Source organism: Palaemon carinicauda, chromosome 35 (assembly GCF_036898095.1).
Source record: "Palaemon carinicauda isolate YSFRI2023 chromosome 35, ASM3689809v2, whole genome shotgun sequence".
NCBI classification, from domain to species: Eukaryota; Metazoa; Arthropoda; class Malacostraca; order Decapoda; family Palaemonidae; genus Palaemon; species Palaemon carinicauda.
The window spans coordinates 23,463,733-23,478,732 of NC_090759.1; the positions used below are offsets into that span (position 1 = coordinate 23,463,733).

Consider the following 15,000-nt stretch of genomic DNA (forward strand, 5'->3'; position numbering starts at 1 on the left):
CATCAACAGCAGCAACAACAGTAGCAACAACAACAACAACATCATCAACAGCAGCAACATGAACAGCAGCAAGAACAATAGCAACAACAACAGCAGCAGCAGTAGCAACAGCAACAATATCAGCAGCAGCAGCAGCAACAACAACAACATCAACAGCAGCAACAACAGTAGCAACAGCAACAACAGCACGAAAAACAGCAACAACAACAACAACAGTAGCAGTAGCAATAGCAACAACAACAACAATACCAGAAGCAACAAAAAACAACAACAGCAGAAGCAGTTGCAACAGCAACAACAACAACAAACACATCAGCAGCAGCAACAACAGTAGAAAAGCAGCATAACAACAGGTCTTGAAAAAATTATCTATACAGGAAATTTTAGTAATCTCAAACAAAATAAAACTCTTAAATTTAATTAAAGGTTTAGAATAGTTTTTGTTTAAATTTAGGTTAATATTTCTAAATTTCTTGAAGGGATGTTCGGTTTGGGTAACTATAAAAATCGTTTGAGAGTATCCTTAGGAGGACCGACCTTGTGTCAAAGGGTAACGACAAGGGGGTGAAAGTTTCGGTCCTTCCCAATTTCCCGGAACTTCAAGAGAGCCCTGAAGAAAAACAACATTCTATTACCCCCTAATAATAATAAACTTAAATAGTAACGACAAGGGGGTAACAACTGCAAAAACCTAAATTAGCATAAACATCTCGAAAAATAAAATAAAGAATTAGAGTTAAAGGATCCTTCAAAAACTTATATTTATATATAGGAACATTACTTCCATGAAGCTGATCCTAGAAATTAGATTTTCGAGATGTTAAAATAAACGAATAGTATCCGAAGATAAAACAAATTACTTACAAATTATTATGTAGTTTTTTATGCTTCAATAGGTATATATTTAGTTTAATAAGATATGTTAATATGAATCAGTAAATATAACGATTAAATTCAGGACTATTAAGCAAGTTTGCAAATAAGTGTGCAATCATTTCCATTGGTGAAATGATAAGAAGGCTAGGATCACTTTAGAAATAGACACCCATCATTTCGTTGTGACGTACCTTAAAGCCTTATCGGCACCTCGGAAGTTCGGCAATAAATGAAGTATATCCTGTGTCTAAGATGGTAAGAGACATGTCTTCGTTGCTGGCAAGACTTGAGCAGGAGCGGTGATTTGGGCACAGTTCGTTGTAATTAGCCGTCCATTATTAATATAACCGTTGAACTTGAAAGAAAAGCAACCGGCTCTATGTTGATTCCACCAACCAAACCAACTAACTGACTGGTACGAATTTTCCAAACGGACTCCACTACGACTGTTTCAGCTGCTCAGCGTTTCCTTTCCTCGGAAAACAAAAGAAACAAACAGTAGTAACTGCTCGTTAACAGTTGTTATACCTTCGAGACTTAAAAGGAGTTTACCGTCACAACGAAAATATAATTACATATTCCCTTTATAAGCTCGAAGTAAACATAGAAAAACTCAATTAAATTTACTAAATTATACTAATGATTACATTATTCAAATTAACAATAATTAAACCAAATATTAAACCTTTAAGAACGCCTTGTATAACAACAATGATAAATAGAAGAAAAACATAAGTGATGTAATAATTTTACATCATTTTCAACACTCAGGGAAGGGATTCAGTCTTTTTACAAAACATGTAAAAAGTTGAATTTAAAATGAAAACATGCATATTTACAATTACATATTTACAAAGTTATCAAACCATCTCAGTCTTGGAGCACATGCCTAGTCCTTTTCTCTGACTCGACTGCTGCCCTTCTCCTTGACCTTCCTCTAAATTTAGGTTTGGCATCTAATTCCTCATTAACTGAAGGATTGATCTCTTCAGCAATATCGGGTTTTAAAAGAGGGATGAGACTGGTTATATGCCTTTTCACCAGCTCATTTGTTTTACCTTTCAAAACGATAGCATTAGTCACCTCACCACTTGTATTCTTAATTACCTCTGTAATTTTTCCCATAGGATAGTTAAGAGGTTTTACATGAGTCTCTTTGATTAAAACAATATCACCTACATTAAGATGCTGATGATGACAAGGACGATATCGGTCCTTCTTATCAACTGCCTGTTTTATTAGGGTAGCTAAAAACTCCGAATGATAATTGTCTATGAGATTTTTTCTGATTGCATTTAGTTTTTGATAATTATTCTTTATCCTTTCTGACGGGGTGGTACCAAGAATGTATTCAAGATCAATCTCAGGATCAGGCTGTAGATCAGGAATGACATTGATGGATAAGAGATCATAGCCATGAATAAGCCTTTCCGGAGTGATAGGGTGAGGAACAGGCTCGTTGCTCGAATCCCTTAATGCCTCTTTAAAAGCAATTGGTCGCTTATTCACCAAGTGACAAGTTTGACTAACAACAAATTCAAAATCTCTAAATTCTAGAACATTTGTACCAATGGACTTATTTATCAAATGTTTGACCATCTTTATACATATCTCTACCAAAGAACCCATCTGACTGCAGCCTTTGAAATACCGATCAAATTTTATCGATTGTACACCAGCCTCATCAAAATGCCTCTGGGTTTCAGGATCTTTAAGAAAATCCATTATGATGTTACCTCCTGCTACTATCTGTGTGCCCAAGTCACTTACACAAAACTGTGGCAATCCATAATCAAACGTGTGAAGCATAAAAGAACGAAGGAATTCTTTAACAGACATATCCACGCAAATCTTCAAATTGACTGCTCGAGTAAACATACAGGTAAGGCAAAGAACCCACACTTTTAGCTTTCTATGTTCCTGTTTAACAGTATAAGGACCAAAGTAATCTATGTACACATACCCAAAAAGGAATCTCAGAAGGATGCAATCTAACATCACGATATGGGGACTGATTCAGTTTCACAGAACGACCATTATACCTTTTGCACGTAACACAATCCTTAAGGACATTTTTAACAACTGAGAAATAGTGAGGTATCCAAAACTCTTTCCGCAGCTCTGCTAAAAGTGAATAACATCCAGCATGTTTCAGCCTTACATGCAAATCAAGAATTATCAACTTTGTTAACTCACTATGCTTGTGCAAAAGAATAGGGAAATAGCATCTTTCACCCTCTTTCCACCGATCACATTTGCTTCTCACCCTCAGAATTCCAACCTGATCAGGATAAACATTAAGCTGACTGACAAGATTGGGTATGTTCTTGACCCTTTTCAAATCAGACCCAAAATAATCAAAGACTTCAGGGAAATAGACAAGCTGATCTTTCAAAATTATGTGCATAACAGCCTCTTTGTAATACCCAGATTCAATAACCATCAAATCCTTACAAGTTGGTCTGTTCAACTTTGTGCGAGCCTTCCACTTATTCCAACATCTCAGAACCCTAGCAATTACAGCCACTAAATGGCGAAAGTCAGAATATCTGTTTGGAGAAACTAGATATTCAGATGATATGGAAAGTTTATTGCACTGTATATTATAACTACCAACGTCTTTGCTTTCAACATTATCATCATTGATCTTGAATAAAGGATTCGGGATGGTGAAACTCAGTACATTTTGACTTATTGCTACATCACTTGACTGAATTTGTGGTCCTGAGAAATAGTTAGTTTTCTTGAGTTGTTTGTATGATAAACATCTAGTTATGCAATCCCCAGGATTATTCTGCCCACTTGTGAAGGTAAAGTTCACAGGGAAGATTTCACAAAGCTGATTTATACGATGTAACCTATTCAAACATACAACCTCCTCAGAATTCCCTTCAGTATCCAGGACCAAAATCTTATATAAACTCAACATCAAAATTGTTGGTGAACATCGTAATCCAAAACTCAATCGCACATTCTTATACCCCACAAGAGAAAAATCTCCTTTCTTTACATTACGATACCAAAGAAATAGTAATTTATTCTGATCAGAGGAATTCAGCTCTATTTGGTTAAAAGCTTTCCGGATGTCAAAGCATAGAAGCTTAGACCCAAATCTCAGGTGTAAAAGAGCTGAAGCAATCTTTTGGTTTAAACAAGGTCCAGAATGTATACTCTGATTATGACTAACAGTAGCTGGCTTAGACAAATCTTTTTCACAAATATTCGAGAGAAAAACTACTCTACACTTAGTGGTCTCCCTGTTTAGTTTAAACACACCCATGTGCGGTAAGAAACTATGCTCAGGATGTTCCTCCATATACTGATCCAAATTTGGAATTCTCTGTATTATACCAAGTTGTTCTTGTTCTTTAATGGCATCATCCATCAAATGTAAATGAAGCTCATCCTTTCTTAACTTTTTTAGGTTAGATTTTAGCACAGCTTTAGCAAGATTGTAATTCCTACCAAGAAGATGAGATACTTTACTGTTCCATAAAAGAGGCATGGATATCCTGCCCTTTTCAGTACGAACAGAATGATTCAAAGCAAATCTAACAAGTTGATCATTGACCTCTGAAGAGCAGTTTTTGAATTCTAATTGGTCATAGTTTAATACCTTCTTCTCATCATATTTCATGAGAACTTCGTTTGCAGCTTTATTCAATTCAGTCTCCGAAATACTTCCATCATCTTTCAACACTGCAAAATTTGATTCAACATCAAGAGTTACCTCCTCTTCCATAAAGTTTTAATCATCACACAAGATGCTTGAACCAAAGCCTACATAGACAACAGAAGACTCTACAGACAAATAAGTAGAAATGTCCGAATTATTACCATTGTATGAGGCATAATTTAAATCAGGTAAGTATTTCAAATTAGAAATAGTGTTCTGCAGATTACCCAATAGCATAACCCCTAGAGCACATTGACTATAGACAGAGGGAATCGGCTGACCAAAATTTACCATTGAGCTCAAAAGACAATACATAGAATTTGTACCTAATATGAAATCAATGTTATTGATCTCCTCCTGATGGTTTAACAATTGATTGTCTGCCAAGACTTAGCCTTTCTCAATAAATGCAGTTGTAATCCTAGAAAGCTGTGGAAGTTTCAAATTTATATCAATAGATGGTACACAAAGTGCTTCAATCTTGAACCTTTCCTTGCCTATCTCTACCTCTACTTCCACAAGCTCAGTTGCATACTGCTTACTCGAGTTAAAACCGTTAACAGTCAAATGTACCCTTTCTTTTAACACCTTGAGATTACTAGTATTGGCTACAGCTTCCGTAATAAAATTAGTCTGGCAACCACTGTCTACAAGACACCTAATCTCGACCCGGTTACTTAGGTAACAAGTAAAAGTAGGCAAAATTGACTCTGTACTGGTAGTCCGTAAAGCACCTACTGATAGAATCATGCCACTAGAAACCTCCTCTTTGGGAGCAGAATTACAGTTTTTCCCTTTTTTGGACACTTTTTGACTGAGAGGTAACAGGGGTTGCTTTGATTTTATTGGTGGCACCCAGTAAACTCCTTTCTTCATTTCCATTTATACACAGATAGGTAAAATGCCATTTTCCACAATGAAAACATTTCTTTCGAAAAACAAAATTACAAGATTCGGTGGAATGATTGGCTTTAGCGCACTTTAAACATCCTCCAATTTCCTTCAATTTGTCAACTTTGGCCTTTGGACTATCATAATACTTACACTTATAGATAGGATGAGAAGAGTCTCTTTCCTTGTCTAAAGCACATAAAGTACACTTAACTGAAGGCCCGTTAGTCTTGCTAAAATTGACATTAGTAGCCAAATTTGTTGTTGAAGATTTGATATTAAAACCTTTAGAATGATTCTTTGAATGGAAATTCTGGGTAGCTAATGAATATCGTTCTGCTGCCTCAAAAAATTTATCCTTTATTTCATCCAATGAAGGTCTGGTCTTATTTGTTATGATAGTCAACTGATTTTTGAAAGTATCATTCAAACCTTGCCAAAAGAAATAATTCAAAAAGTCATTAGTTTCAATTTTTTGCAACTTAACAGATTCAATACAGTTTTTCATCTGACTAATATAGGAAAATGGATCTGTGCTATACGTTAATCTCATCTCTGCTATTTGTTTAATAGTATTGAATTTCTGCAGCGAACCAGAAGCCAAAGCTGCTAACAAAAGTTCCTTGGCATCATTATAAGTCTGTTTATCCACTTCAAGTGAACTCAACAAAACGGAAGCACGCCCCGAAACTTGTTGCTTTAACAACAACAACTTATCCCTATCCTTAAGCTGAAAGGCGCCTGTGGTATCCTCAAATTCTGTTAAGAATTTGTTTATATTTTCCCCTTCAGTGCTACTGAAAGTAGGAAGGGGAGCAGTAGGACTCTTAAGCAAACTCCTTGCAGCATCTAAGGTACTAGAAGTGAAAGAGACAGTATCTTCAAGGAAGGCTAACATTTCATTGAGTTTATCAATATAAGATTCACAATTCGCCAATTCCACTGTAAGTTTATCACTACTTTCTTCCTCTTGCCATATCAAGGCTTGAATTTTGCTATCATGGTCCCTCAAGTCATCAAGATACTTAGCTTTGAGGACATGTTTCTCAGAGGTGGTTTTAGTTTGGAGTGAAATCTTATTGTTATAATACTTTGTCACTTGTCCTCGGATATATTTCCGACTATTGATTAAAAGAGACAAATTAGACATGATTACAAACTTTTAATTTTTCTGTAACAAAACCTCAAACAATCTTTCATCAATTTAAATAGATGATTTAAACCTACTGTATTTAAATGTACCGAATCTCTATACAACCTCTGGTTATCTAATCTCCCCTGGCTTTCCACCCTAAACAGAAAATCTTTACACTTTAAACCTAGTACAAACTTATTGAAATAGCGTCTAAGTAATTTATAGTGTTCTGTAAGAGGGGCATCAAACCTATTCCTGTTTACATGAAACCTCAGCTCTACTTGCGAGGCAATAAGGCAAGTATTTGGTAGTTTTTCACGAACTAAGATATAAAATGCTCTGCAATTTTCTTTGACTAAGGATAAGTGTATGTCCGCTTTTAAGTCATTACCTCCCAGATATACAATTAAATAGTCAGGATTATAAGATACCAAAGGATCTAAAAGACTAGTATTGTTAAGAAAGATGGAAAATGTGGCACCTCTCCAACCAAAAAATGACACTTCAAATTTCACATTATCAATTTTTATTTCTGATCTCTCAAATCTCCTTTCGAGATCAGAAACATATGAATGTCCAAAGACTGCCAATTTCATAACAACCACAGATCAGTCAATGTCATCCAAGAAAATGATGACGACAAAAATGAACAGTACAAAATAGAATAAAAAATTTCAAATACAGAACAAGCCCAAAAACCACTCCTACTCTCATCCAAACCAAGCAACCAAACCGAACTCCTTATTTGCAATCCTGTCACGGTCGCCATCTTGAAAAAAGTTATCTATACAGGAAATTTTAGTAATAAAACTCAAACAAAATAAAACTCTTAAATTTAATTAAAGGTTTCAGAATAGTTTTTGTTTAAATTTAGGTTAATATTTCTAAATTTCTTGAAGGGATGTTCGGTTTGGGTAACTATAAAAATCGTTTGAGAGTATCCTTAGGAGGACCGACCTTGTGTCAAAGGGTAACGACAAGGGGGTGAAAGTTTCGGTCCTTCCCAATTTCCCGCAACTTCAAGAGAGCCCTGAAGAAAAACAACATTCTATTCCCCCCTAATAATAATAAACTTAAATAGTAACGACAAGGGGGTAACAACTGCAAAAACCTAAATTAGCATAAACACATCTCGAAAAATAAAATAAAGAATTAGAGTTAAAGGATCCTTCAAAAACTTATATTTATATATAGGAACATTACTTCCATGAAGCTGATCCTAGAAATTAGATTTTCGAGATGTTAAAATAAACGAATAGTATCCGAAGATAAAACAAATTACTTACAAATTATTATGTAGTTTTTTATGCTTCAATAGGTATATATTTAGTTTAATAAGATATGTTAATATGAATCAGTAAATATAACGATTAAATTCAGGACTATTAAGCAAGTTTGCAAATAAGTGTGCAATCATTTCCATTGGTGAAATGATAAGAAGGCTAGGATCACTTTAGAAATAGACACCCATCATTTCGTTGTGACGTACCTTAAAGCCTTATCGGCACCTCGGAAGTTCGGCAATAAATGAAGTATATCCTGTGTCTAAGATGGTAAGAGACATGTCTTCGTTGCTGGCAAGACTTGAGCAGGAGCGGTGATTTGGGCACAGTTCGTTGTAATTAGCCGTCCATTATTAATATAACCGTTGAACTTGAAAGAAAAGCAACCGGCTCTATGTTGATTCCACCAACCAAACCAACTAACTGACTGGTACGAATTTTCCAAACGGACTCCACTACGACTGTTTCAGCTGCTCAGCGTTTCCTTTCCTCGGAAAACAAAAGAAACAAACAGTAGTAACTGCTCGTTAACAGTTGTTATACCTTCGAGACTTAAAAGGAGTTTACCGTCACAACGAAAATATAATTACATATTCCCTTTATAAGCTCGAAGTAAACATAGAAAAACTCAATTAAATTTACTAAATTATACTAATGATTACATTATTCAAATTAACAATAATTAAACCAAATATTAAACCTTTAAGAACGCCTTGTATAACAACAATGATAAATAGAAGAAAAACATAAGTGATGTAATAATTTTACATCATTTTCAACAGGAGCAGCAACAACAACAGCAGAAACAACAGTAGCAACAACAGCAGCAGCAGTAGCAACAGTAACAACAACAACAATAACAATATCAGCAACAACAACAACAACAACAGTAGCAACAACAACAGCAGAAGCAACAACAACATCAACAGCAGCAACATCAGTAGCAACAATAACAACAACATCAGCAACAACAGTAGCAACAACAACAACAGCAGCAGAAACAACATCAGCAGCAGCAGCAGTAGCAACAACAACAACATCAGCAACAACAACAACAATAGCAGCAGCAACAACATCAACAGCAGCAACAACAGTAGCAACAACATCAAGAGCAGCAATAAAAGTAGCAACAACAACAAAAACTACAACATCAACAGTAGCAACAACAACAACAACAACAACATCAGCAGCAGCAACAACAACAACAACAACAACAATAGAAGCAACAACAACAACAACAGGAACAACAACAACAGCAACAACAACAACATCAGCAGCAGCAAGAATGGTAGCAACAACAAAAGCAGCAACAGTTGCAACAACAGTAGGAACAACAACAGCAGCAGCAGCAACAATAACAGGAGCAGCAACAACAGTATCAACAACAACAGCAGCAACAATAGTAGCAACAACAACAGCAGCAGCAGTAGCAACAGCAACAACAACAATAACAATATCAGCAACAAAAACAACAACAACAACAGCAGCAGCAACAACATCATCAACAGCAGCAACAACAGTAGCAACAAAAACATCAACAGAAACAACAACAGTAGCAACAACAGCAGCAGCAGCAACAACAACAGTACCAACAACAACAACAACAGTAACAACAACAACAGCAGCAGCAACAACAACATTAACAGCAGCAACAACAATAGCAACAACAACAGCAGCAGCAGTAGCACCAGCAACAACAACAACAGCAACAACAACATCAGCAGCAGCAACAACAACAACAACAGCAATATCAGCAGCAGCAACAACAACAGTAGCAACAACAACAGCAGCAGCAACAACAGTAGCAACAACAACAGCAGCAAAAACAGTAGCAACAACGGCAACAGTAGCAACAACAATAGCAGTAGCAACAGCAACAACGACAACAACACTATCAACAGCAGCAGCAACAACAACAGCAACAGTAGCAACAACAACATCATCAACAGCGGTAATTATTTACAACACCATGCTCTCCATTTACTCCAAAATAATGCAACCCTGCACTTCTCATCTTCTTGCACAGTAATTAGGTGGTTATTAAAATTCTGTGAAAGCAATAATTGACAAGATATGTTGAGCAAGGGGGAAGAGGTTATAAAAAGAAAATAGCTCGGTTTCCTCACCAAACGACTTGGAACTGACATGTCAACATAGTCAACCAAACAGACTTCGTGATGCCAACATACATAAACAGAAGTTCGTGATGCCAGCGTACATTTGATATACTGTATATTCAAAATATACTTAATAAAAAATTGAGTGATTGCTCAAAAGTGTCACTATTTGTAAATTGCATATTTTATGGACACTTTTGAGTAATTAGTCGATTTTTAATTAAGTATATTTTGAATATACAATATACCAAATGCACGCTCGCATCACAAACTTCTGTTTATGTACGCTGGCATCACGAATTCTGTTTGGTTGACTATGTTGACATGTCAGTTCCAAGTCGTTTAGAAAAGAAACCGAGCTATTTTCTTTTTATAGCCCCTTCCCCCTTCCTCAACATATCTTGCTAGTTATTGCTTTCCCGGAATTTAAATAACCACCTAATTACTGTGCAAGATGAGAAGTGCAGGGTTGCATTATTTTGGAGTAAATGGAGAGCATGATATTATAAACAATTACCTCAACAGCAGCAACAACAACAACAACAACAATAACAACATCATCAGCAGCAACGACAGTAGCAACAACAACAGCAGCAACAACAGTAGCAACAACAACATCAACAGCAGCAACAACAGTAGCAACAACAGCAGCAGCAGCAGCAACAACAACAACAACAACATTAACAGCAGCAATAACAGTAGCAGCAGCAGCAGCAACAACAACAACAACAGTAGCAACAACAATAGCAGCAGCAACATCATCTTCAACAGCAGCAATAACAGTAGCAACAACAACAGCAGCAATAACAGTAGCAACAACAACAACAACAACAACAGTAGCAACAACAATAGCAGCAGCAGCAGTAGCAACAACAGTAGCAACAACAATAGCAGCAGCAGCAGTAGCAACAACAGTAGCAACAACAACATCAACAGCAGCAACAACAGTAGCAGCAGCAGCAACAACAGTAGCAGCAGCAGCAACAACACCAACAACAACATCAACAGCAGCAATAACAGTAGCAACAACAACAGCAGCAGCAGCAGCAACAGCAACAACAACAACAGTAGCAACAACAATAGCAGCAGCAGCAACATCATCTTCAACAGCAGCAATAACAGTATCAACAACAACAGCAGCAGCAACAACAGTAGCAACAACAACAGCAGCAGCAGCAGTAGCAACAGCAAAAACAACAACAACAGCAGCAGCAACAACAACATCAACAGTAGCAACAACAGAAGAAGCAACAACCGTAGCAACAACATCAACAACAGTAGCAACAACAGCAGCAGAAACAGTAAAAACAACAACAACAACAACAATATCAGCAGTAGCAACAACAATGGCAACAACAACTGGAGTGGCAGTAGCAACAGCAAAAACAGTAGCAGCATCAGGAACAACAGCATCAGCAGCAGCAACAACAGTAGAAACAACAATAGCAGCATCAGCAGCTGCAACAACAGTAGCAACAACAACAACATCAAAATCAACAACAGCAACAATAACAACAGAAACAACAACAACACCAGCAGCAGTAGTAGTAGCAGCAGCAACAACAACAGCATTAGCAACAACAGCAGCAGCAGCAGCAACAACAATAGCAACATTAACAACAACAACAACATCAGCAGCTGTGGTAGTGGTATAGTAGTGGTAGTAGTAATAATAGTGGAAGATAATGTTTTGGATCTCTTTACCTGTAATGATAATGTTATATTAGCAATCTAATAAATTTTCATGACCGTTTTATTTCTCACCTTCAACAGGACGGGTTTCGAAACTGGACTGAATTCTTCCTCTGTGCTATACTCAAGGTTGACGAAATGACGAAACCAGTTTTCGAGAAAATATAAGAAAACTGAAGTGTGTTTTACAATGACTCGTTGCGAGTTCATAGATTTCTTAAGTGTGGATAGAATTTCGTGAAAGTCGATAGAATGCGGAGAAAAATGGAGAGAGAGAGAGAGAGAGAGAGAGAGAGAGAGAGAGAGAGAGAGAGAGAGAGAGAGAGAGAGAGAGTACTTTATTACGATGCTGAGCTATAAATGGGTCTTTGTACACAAAATTTATCACATGAACATTTTCAAGGCCTACAAAATTTATCACATGAACATTTTCAAGGTCTACAAAACTTATAACATGAACATTTTCGAGGTCTACAAAACTTAAATTGGAAATTTTCAAGGTCTAAAAAAGTTATCATATGAAAATTTTCATATAATTAAAAAAAAAACAATCAAAAGAAAAATTATTAATGCATCAACAAACCACCCTTGGATCGAATATATCATTCATTTTCGTCTTTGCCTATATGGGGTAGGTGTTTCTCTTAAAACATTTTCCTTTATGTCACTCAATTTATTTTTCAACCTGAAATTTGCCCTTCCCCACCTTCTGCCCTCCAAATCCATGCTCATAAACCTTTTTACATACGTGTTCATCTTCTCTCTCAACTCATGACATGACCAAACCATTTCAGTCTTCTCTCCTGAGTTTTCTTTGAAACCACTAATACTTTGACTATCGAATATGCTAATAATGTAGAGTTAAGCAGAAAAAGGTCGCTAGTAGTTAACTATTTCTCCTCGATTTAAAATATCTCCATTAGCTACTAACTTTCCAAAAGAAAAATATCAAACTAAAAACTAAACATAAAAGAGAATAAAATTTGAAAGGTTAGTTGTTGTGGAGGCCTGTTGGTAACGTCCTTGCCTAGTAATCGCCAGACTGGGGTTCGAGTCCCGCTCAATCTCATTAGTTCCTTTGGTTACTACAGCTTCACCATCCTTGTTAGCTAAGGAGGGGGGAATGGGTTGGGGGAGTCTATAGGTCTATCTGCTGAGGCATCAGCAGCCATTGCCTAGCCCTCTTTGGTCCTAGCTTGGGTGGAGAGGGGGCATGGGCGCTGGTCATATGTACTGTATATATGGTCACTCTCTAGGGCATTGCCCCGCTTGACAGTGCAATGTCACCGTCCCTTGCATCTGCCATTCATGAGTGGCCTTTAAACACATAAACGCTGCTATCGCTTTAACAAAGACTGAAGATCAACATCTTTTTCTAAATAACAAAAGGAGTAGCTTCAACGGATAAAACCAGAATACATTCAGCTTTTATCAAAAGACACTGAGGTGAAATTCCAATCTCTTTTCTACGTTTTCCACATCACGTCTAAGCAGAAGGATAACAAAAGGAAAAATAAACTCCCACGAGTCGCCAAGAAAACGCACTCAGATAACCATGTTTATCTGAAGCTTCTCAGACATTGTTATCTATGTATCGTATATCATGGATGCATTAAGAGGGTTGCCAAAGAATCATGGAAGAAATATAAGGAATAATAAAAGGATATCTTCAGGGGATCCTTGCTCCTACGTGAATCCTGTTTTCCTTATCCAGAAGTGGATTACGCTATTATTTATGCTAATTGAGATGGAGATGGGGATATTATATGATAGAATTGGAACGGGGTTATATGGGCTTTGGCTGGGTAAAACTAATAAAATAGAACCATTTGAAGAATAGGAATAATAAAAAAAATCCCCATTGATAGCACCCGTCAGCAAATGTATATATAAAAATACACATGCATACATATTACATGTTTTATACGCATCTGCACACACATACATATACAGAATATATATACTCATAATGTATATATGATAGTTTTTCCTAACATTCGCGATTTTCATTTATTCATAAAACAGTCAAGAGATACAAACTTACAATATCCTATAATATTCGAGATGGGTTCAACAGGATATGCTTGGTGTGTGTGTGCATATATATATATATATATATATATATATATATATATATATATATATATATATATATATATATATATATATATATATATATATATATATATGTATATATATATATATATATATATATATATATATATATATATATATATATATATATATATATATATTTGTGTGCGCGCGTGTGCGTGTGTGTGTGTGTGTGTGTGAAAATTACGAAACTGGCATGTAATGAGCATAAAATATGCGAGTACATCGATGTCAATATATATATATATATATATATATATATATATATATATATATATATATATATGTGTGTGTGTGTGTGTGTGTGTGTGTGTGTGTGTGTGTGCGTATGTGTGTGTGTAAATTACGAAACTGACACGTTATTAGCATAAAATATGCGAGTCCATCATTGTCACTAATTGGTCGAAAGTACTAATTCCAATCATGTTCTTTAATTTTTATTTTCGTGGCTATGTTTCATACATATACTGTTTGTGTGTGTATGTATATATATGTATATGTATATGTATAAATATATATATATATATATATATATATATATATATATATATATATATATATATATATATATATACATGAATTTGTGCCCTTTTCCATTATATACATATCATGCAAGTCCAAACAAACAATGCACGATCAAGAATGCATAGGAATGCTGCTAACACACTCGTATCCTCCCGAGGGGTCGCGGGGATTCTCAATTATCTTGGCTTGCGTTGGCCTGCGATGGCCCTTCCTCCCAAGATCTCCCCGGCGATAGCGGGCCGGAGGAAGCTGTATCTCAGATAAGAAAAAGGTGGAAAAAAAGTCTTATCAATTAATTCCCTGCCACGGTAATCACGACGTAAACATGCGAGACGTCTTTCGATGTATAAAAAAAAAAGCATTAGGACAAGCATATCAGACAAGCAAGCTTGCTAGTAAGTGACACAAACAAGCACAAGTCGCGGGTGATCGCCCGGAGAGGCGGCGATAAAGGCAGGGCATCAACACCCTTAATGGCAGTGCCGGCGCGCATGCGCTCCGATGGAATATTCCGGGTATTCGGCTATCATTTCTATTTATGCACTTTGGCTGTTTACTTCATCCTCCATGGGGAAGAGATCCCGCTAGGAAGAGCACTAAACCTAAACCTTTCAGACAAAAGGTCGACGGATATGATGAGTTCTTCGCGATGGGTTTCCTTTAAACAATGGTGACGCCATTGGGTGGGAA

General features: G+C 36.3%; 1 protein-coding gene across 1 annotated transcript in view; it reads right to left on the minus strand.

Annotated features, from left to right (window-relative positions):
- The window catches only part of LOC137627190 (antifreeze protein Maxi-like), a 28,506-nt gene that overhangs the window by 418 nt on the left and 13,088 nt on the right, over positions 1-15,000 (minus strand). Inside the window, exon 2 of the mRNA XM_068358268.1 lies at positions 11,012-11,436. Coding sequence (XP_068214369.1) covers positions 11,012-11,436 — 425 coding nt within the window. The remainder of the gene's footprint in view (positions 1-11,011; positions 11,437-15,000) is intronic.